This window comes from Plectropomus leopardus, unplaced genomic scaffold (genome assembly GCF_008729295.1).
Source record: "Plectropomus leopardus isolate mb unplaced genomic scaffold, YSFRI_Pleo_2.0 unplaced_scaffold28489, whole genome shotgun sequence".
In the NCBI taxonomy this organism is placed as follows: Eukaryota; Metazoa; Chordata; class Actinopteri; order Perciformes; family Serranidae; genus Plectropomus; species Plectropomus leopardus.
Window position 1 is genome coordinate 1 of NW_024631033.1, and position 7,749 is coordinate 7,749.

Genomic DNA, 7,749 nt, shown 5'->3' on the forward strand with positions numbered 1-7,749 from the left:
TTTGATGAATTTAGTACCTGCCAGCAAACCGGTCTTGGAGCTCGTCGTGCTGTTGACTGCTGAGGCTGTTGGCGCGCTGCTCCATCAGCCAGCCCAGCTCCACCTCCAGCACCTTACTGCCGTTGTTGTTGTTTGTGAGCCCCCCGTCCTGACAGCGCTGGAGGATGCTCGGCAGAGTGTTTTTGGGGGAGCTCACAGGCGGCCCCTGCCCTCCGTTCACTCCATTGTTGTGAAAAAGTTCGGGCAGCTCCATGCCGCCACTCTGCAGCCTGCTGTCATTGAACCAGCGGGCGAGTTCGGCGCGTCCCGTCCGACCCTCCAGCTGGCTAAACTCCTCAGGGGAAGGCCACCGCGTTTGAGCAAAATCGTCCTTGAGGAGCGCCAGGGATCGGCTGTCTGGAGGCACTGAGCAGGAATTCGGGTTGGGGATGGAGGGCGCGACGATGGGCATCGTGGAAGAGGGCGGAAGCGGACTTTTAATACCGGCGCTTGGTTTGTGAATACCATTCAGCTGGAGAGTCTGATGCGGATGTGGTCGTTTCTTGGCACCGATGCCACCGGCGCCCATCCTCTTGGTGCCCATGGAGTTGAGAAGGGCTTGTTCCAGGTTGTCACGAAGTGCACGGCGCTCCGCGAACCAACTGTCGATCTCCTGGTGAGACATGCGGGTGGTTCCCGCCAGATTGTCCACGTCGCTGAGCGTGGGGAAGCTGTTTCTCAGGAAGTTCTCCTCCAAGATCTTCAGTTGCTCTGCCGTCTTTCCTTTCATCCTCTCCAGCAGCGGGAACTGGGTCAGCACCGAGGACTTCTGATGGAAATCCGGTTTCAGAGCTGCTGGTGGCTCGCCGCCATCCATATGCATGACTCCGTTATGAGCGAGGGAGGTTTGATCGTGGGACCATTTTCTGTCGGTGCGAGATGTCCCGTTGGCCTCGGCCAGAGGAGTGAGCACCTTGTCTCCTCTGGGGTAGCTGGCTTTCACCTCCACTCCCTGCTGCTCTTTTAGCTTCTTATCCAAGGGGAACCCTGGAATCTGGGACGGGGTTTTAGCCAGAGCGCGGATGGACTGGATAATGGTCGGCCTCCGTATCTGTGGAGTATTGAGCGGCGGGGAGTTTGGCAGCTTCAAATCAGCTGCCGGTAAACTGTGGGCATTCGGGTGCTTGTCTTTGGGTGAACTAAGAGGAAATAGTAACGAGTTTTTAAACGACGGGGCAAAGATAGGCGGCGGGACAATTAGTGGTCGTGTTAAAGACTCTGGAAAGACTATGGAGGGCAGCGACACCACCGGCTTCGTTTTGGGGTTTCCTAACGAGCTGGGAATCTTCCCTTTGGACAGCAAAGATTGTGACAACGACGATGATGGCGGCGGCATTAAAGGCACAGCAGCGGATGGCCTCTTCATGTCCGTGGGGACCAGAGGAACTGCTACAGGTCTCTTCATCTCCATAGGAACAGGAGGTGGAGCCATTGGGGGGCGGTCTTTTGGAGGAGGAGGGGGTGGAGGGGGAGCCATTAGGCCTCTGTCTTTGGCGTCGCCGGAATGAGGGGCGACCGCCATAATGGGCCGCTTGGACTCCGGGCCGAACACTGTCGTCAGGTGTGTCGACAGGGATCGTTTAAGGGCGGTACTGGAGCCAATGGAGTTTGGGGCGACACCATTGGACGCAGTCATGCGGACATGACTTGCGTGCCCGACTGTCGTGTGGACAAAGGGCTGCTGGGATTTGGCAGACGGCTGCGAGACGGTAGGCAGGACGGTGAACGTGTGATGTGCAGGAGGGATTGAACCGTTGAACATCTTCTTCCTGGCTTCCTCCACCTCCTCGGGAGACCAGGTGATGCCTTGCTTCAGGCGCTGGGTGGTGAACCAGACTTTGATCTGCTCCTCCGGGTGCTTGGAGGCCGCCGTGAGCCACGACAGCTCGGCGTGCGTAGGGTAAGGGAACTTGTTGAAGGAGGTGATCAACGTCAAGTTGTCGTCTAAGGAAGGGTTATATTTGGTGGTGTTCAAGGGAACAGCTATTTTTGGTACAGAGTTAAAGTTGGGCGGGCGCTGGAGCATCGGGGAGACATGGGAGAGCCCTTGGAGGATGGTGGGTTCGGGGATGATGACCGTTCCGTTGATGTTCACCGCCGTGATTTGATTCTTCTGGATCAGGCCGTCCTGCTGGCTTGTCAGCTCGCTCCCTTGATAAAGCGGCTGAATGCTGTCCGGGGACGTCACGGTGGTCGATATGCAGGGCGGAAACACGGAGCTGCTCTCACGCTGTTCTTTTGTCGTGTCGCTTTCATTGTCCTTGCCTTCGATTGTCTGCTCTAAGATCGTCTGATTGTTCATTTTTATCCTCTTGAACTTGAAGTTGGTCTCGCCCGGGTGCTCGCTCTCGTTGTGCTCCGTGAGCGAGTCGAACTTCTTGGTGTTGAAGTTGCAGACGGCGCAGAGGTACAGCGGGTTGAGAATGACGTTAGGGTGGCTGGAGTCCACGTGCTCTTTGAAGTCATTCAAGTTCTGCGTCGAGAATGGGCAATATTTGCACTCGTAGCCTCTGGGCTGCTTTTTCTCGGACGTCGGGTCGGACTCTTCGCTGTCCTTCTCCTCCGTGGTTTCCATGTCTTCGATGACAGAAGGTTGATCTTTGTCCGCCGACTGCTCCTCTTGTTCTGATGGCTCAGGTTTCTCCACTGGTTGCGGAGACGTCTGCTGGTCTGGATTCTCTGAATCCTCCTGCTGGGCGTCTTGACTCTTCTCTGCTGATCCTGATTGTTCTTTCTCTGTCACATCGTTGTCCACCATTATTTCCACGTCCATCACCTCCTCAGGGTCGTCTTGCTCTTCAGGCAGGTCGCTGATGACCCGGACCATGCAGGGGGTGGAGGACTTTCTACGACTGGACATTTCTGCTGCTGCTGGTGATAATGGTGGTGCTGGTGCTGCGTTGAAGATACTGTGTTTTTTGGCTGCTGCTGCTGCTGGTACTGGCTGAGGGTGGTTTTGAAAGGGACTTACTGGGGTGGATCGGAGCTGATGGTTGTGGATACTGGTAGGTGGGTGGAGTTGGAGTCTCCAGCGTGCAAGAGGGAGGGCGAGAACCGGCTGACGGCGCCGGCCCAGGACCGGTTGTGCAGTGGCGTCTCCCGCTCACTGGCAGTGTCAGCTACCGACCTGGGCGTCATGGGAGGGCATCACAGACAGCAGCGGCTCTCAAGCTGCGCAGAGACAAACACAGAGAGAGAAAATTACATGTTAATATTGTTTGTGTTCAGTGAGCTGCGCTGCAGCCACTTGGGGAAAGACTAAAAGCAGAGAAAAATACATGTTAGGAAAACATAGAGAGAAGTCCTGTTGATACTGTTTGTGTGTGAAGCGATGTGCCGCGTTCACCCAGAATGAGACAAAGAACGAGAAAAATGCATGATGGGCAATGACAGAAGGGTAAAAAATGGATAATTTGCACTTTTGTAAACAGGCAAACTACGCTTTGGGTTGTATTTATTTATTTGAGAGATGTGAGATCAACACAGAAGCAAAGATAAAACAGCGACATCAACAGAGAGTTTCATTCTCACAGGGGTCACTTGTACTGAAAATATACGCGGCGTGTTGTACTTTTATTCGTTTTGGATCAAATTTCCCTTCAAAGACTGTACGCTGGATATCAAGCAGTAAACTTAAAACCTCTGTGAACCTAAATCTGAAGTATTTCTCTGCAACATTATTTTTTTTATGGCCATAATAAGCAACACACCTACCTAAAAAAACCCAAATGATTAATAAAAGTTGTCTTTGTTTCACATTTAAACTTTATCTGCTTCATCAGAACTAAGTTAGTCAATCAACATAAAATTGATCTGTACCAACTAAAATGCATTAATCAGAAAAACGTCTGCACATTCAAGCTTCTCAAATATGGCAATGTTTTCCAGTTGAAAACAGCTTTTTTTTTTAATCAATTGTTTTACTGTAAATTGTGAATAAATCTTTGGGTTTTAGATCGCTGATCAGACAAAATAAAAAAAACAGATAAAATATATCAGACTACCTTGTTAGTCTGGATTTTAAATGAACTATTTATTTATTTATACATTTTAGTCTTTTTTTTTTTTTACTGTTTTACTAGATTATATATGATTTTATTATTTTTAAACATTTCCATCTATTCTTATTTGTGCTGTTATCCTTTCATTTACATTTTATCTACTATTTAGAGTATCTTTTAAATTTATTTATAACTGTTTATTAATTTATCTATAGGTTTTTCCTGACTTAAGGTAGAGTTTCCTCAGTTCCTGTTTTTTATGAGTACTTTTATTTTAGTTGTTTAATTACAAAGTCTTGCTTATTTAACCATGTGCCTGTGCACTTGTGTATGTGACTTCTGGTTTTATTGCACAAAGCGCTCTGTGTTACAGTTTTGCTTTTATGAAAAGTGTTATACAAATAAAGTCTGATTGATTGATTGATTGATTGATTGACTACCTTAGAGTCATGTTTCCTGGGAATAAATGCCAACTGCAACCTTTCCTACTGAATAAATTAGCCAGATGTTAGTGGGCGTTAGTGAGTTTTTTTGTCCAGTGGGAAAAGCTTTTAAAATACATCTTTCATTTTCAGGAGCGAAATTAAGAAAGCACATTTAAGACAGATCTTGGTTGTCTATAATAAGACAAATTCAGCTGGAGCTGTTTTGTTGTCACAAATCTCCACATTAAAGATGGGAGGTTCAGCTCTTGATGAGCAACATGATATTTTGCCCGCCCTTCCCTCCTCCCTTTAAACTGCACGCCAGGCTTCTGTGTCGCCGCTCGCCCTGAACATCACAGGAGCTTCATCAGGTCCAGCTCCGTCAGACGCCGTCATCTGCCAGCGTCTGCCCACAAAGCCGGGGCCAGAAGTTAAAAATAAAACCGCTCCGGCTGACGACTTGGAGCGAGACGCCGCCGCGCCCGAAAATCACGTCCAATCCAAAGAGCCTCTTAATCAGGACACGCCATTCCAGGCCAATCACATGTAAATGCAATAAATTGAAGAGTCCACAGCAACTACAAAAGACAAAAAAAAGTCTCCGAACCCCATTAAAAAGACATTAAGCGTCTTTCACAGATTCGGGCAAAGACAACTTCACAGGATAATTACCCTGTAATCATGTAATAAGAGAGACTCAGTGATGAGATCTCCTGACAGCTATCAGCCACACAATGGAGGGAGAGAGCGAGGTAGACACACACGGAGAGAGAGAGAGACAGGTATGCATAAATATGGGAAGAGAGGGAGAAAATAAAGGGAGGACAAAAGCAGGTAAAAAGGAGAGAGAGAGTGAGAGACGGAGAAGCGCAGAGATAAAGGGGAAGAGGAAGAGGGGAGAGTCTGAAAACTTCCAAAGCTGATGAAAGAGAAACAGGCACAAAGCAGAAGACGTTTTAACTAGGCCATGGCCTGGCAGACAGAAAGCGAGAGAAGACAGTGAAAAGAAATAGACGGAGGAGAAAAGAAAGCACATAAAGAGGGAGGTGGAGAGAGAGGGACAACAGAGAGTTCAAAGAGGCGGAAAAAAGAGGACAAGAAGAAGAGGACGAGGAGGAAGATTTTTACATTTACAGAAAAACTGAACCACAAAAATAATCTGATAAATCTTTTTTTTTTTTTTTTTTAAATATCTGCAAAGTTGCTTTGAAAAGGTGTCCCAATCTTTTGGGGGAAAAACACATTTGCCAGAAAAATTGAGAGTATTTCAACACTTAATTAGTATTGGGCAAGCTGTTATTTGTCCCCTGTGTCACTTAATGTTGGACATATTTCATGCTCTCGCAGCCTTGATCAGCTTCTCACCGCCTGCACAGGAGACACATTTCGTACTTTCAGAGCACCCAGAGTCCTTTTGGAGCTGCTGCAGCGAGCACAACGCCGAACCACGTTATTATAAATCTGATGCGTTTACATCGCTGCTCACTGCAACTGATGAGAGCTCATTAACAGGTAACAGGGTTCGTGCGGGCGTCGATAACCTGGAAAAGGCATGGAATTTGCAAATAGCAATTTCCCCCCAAAATTTGGAAATTAAATGTACCCTGCAAGATTTTAAAAAGTCACGAAATTGTTTTTCACAAACGAAAAAGATAATTTCTGTTTGTACATTTTCTGGCTGTGATAAATGGTGTCATTTTTGGTGATATCAAACTTTTGAAAGGCTTTGTTTAAAGATCACCAAAAAATTACTAAATAAAAAATAAATAAATAAAAAAAATCACCCAAAAACTTTCCCCAAATGTTTTCTTTATAACTTATCAAAGGTTTTTCTAAATTTAAAAAAAAAAGAAAAATCGTCAAAATTTTTTAAGAAAAAAAAACCCAAAAAAGGCCAAAATGTTTTCTTTAGAAATAACCAAAAATTATATAGTAATGAAAAAGAAATGATAAGGAGTACAGATGGTCATTTCAGAGGACGTGTGGTCATTAAAATTTGCCTCACAGTCCTGGAAATGTTTGCAATAACGTGTATGAGCCCAGAGGTAAGAATAAAAACAATGTGACAGATAATAGTCTGATTATTGAGCCTCAGAACTTCTTTTGAGAACGACTTGAAACAAACATGGAAAAAACCTGAATCCACGAGGGACCCAAAGTCATGAGGCGGACAGAGACATGAGGACAATAAACCTGATCCAGCGTGTATTTGGCCTAAATATATAAAGAGAGCACAGCAGCAGCACGATGCTCCTCAGCCCAAACTTTTCCTGCTCTCTGTCTCTCTAAAACAAAAACCTGCGGCGCTACAACCCGGCCTGAATCTGAACTTGGACCCGGTCCAGCTCAGGTCCTGGGTCAGGTCGTTACCAGGAGACGAGAGGACCTGTGAAGACCTCTGGTCTGTAGCACTGAGCAACAGAAACGGTCAAGTGTGCAAAGTTGGCATCAGTGTTTGGCTTGTTTACTGTTTCTCCCCCTGATACTTTTCTTAAACTTCAGCAAAGTTTGTTATTTAAAAGCCAAATTTATGGATGAAGCAGCTGCAGAAATATTCCACCTTTTAGTCTCCATCTCCCATAATGCAACACCATTAAATCATTATTTTCATTACGCTAAATTAAAAGTGTCAGGTCCGTCTCGTGACGCCATGTGCTGCAGAAATACTTTTTCTCATTGACTTACACTGTAAAAAAGATGCCTGTAAATCAGCAGGAATATTTTATTCAGTGTCGAAACCTTCGCAAAAATGACTCATTTCACCATCTAGATTTGATCCACTTGGTCCACCGTCCGAATAAATCACATGAAAGTTTACGCCCGGCGTGTAAAGCCCTTTAGTCAGACTAGAAACATTCAACTAAGAAGCTATTTCAATCAATAAACTTGTTTGAGTTAATATATCACATATATGTAAAATCACTACTACGCTATAAATCGCTAAAAGCTGTGGTTTGTAGTTTATATCGAGATTGCTACGGCAAGGGGGTTAGGACATTTCTAGGATTTTAGGACATTTCTAGGATTTTAGGACATTTCTTGGATTTTCAGATGTTTTTCGGCTTTTAGGACGTTTCGATCACTTTAGAATGTTTCAATGATTTTGGAATATTTCGATGATTTTAGAATGTTTCGATGATTTTAGGACGTTTCTATGATTTTAGGACATTTCTTGGATTTTCAGATGTTTTTAGGCTTTTAGGACGTTTTGATGATTTTAGGACGTTTCCAGGAATTAAGGTAATTTGTCGGATTTTCAGACATTTCTAGAATTTTAGGACGTT

At 45.5% G+C, this 7,749-nt stretch overlaps 1 protein-coding gene across 1 annotated transcript; it reads right to left on the bottom strand.

Moving 5' to 3' along the window:
• Positions 1-17: 17 nt before the first annotated feature.
• Positions 18-3,316, bottom strand: LOC121938107 (zinc fingers and homeoboxes protein 2-like; the record flags this gene model as incomplete). The annotated part of the gene is made up of 1 exon (XM_042481387.1): positions 18-3,316. A coding segment is annotated over exon 1 (2,882 nt), but the record flags the coding sequence as incomplete, so codon positions are not given.
• Between the last annotated feature and the right edge of the window lie 4,433 nt (positions 3,317-7,749).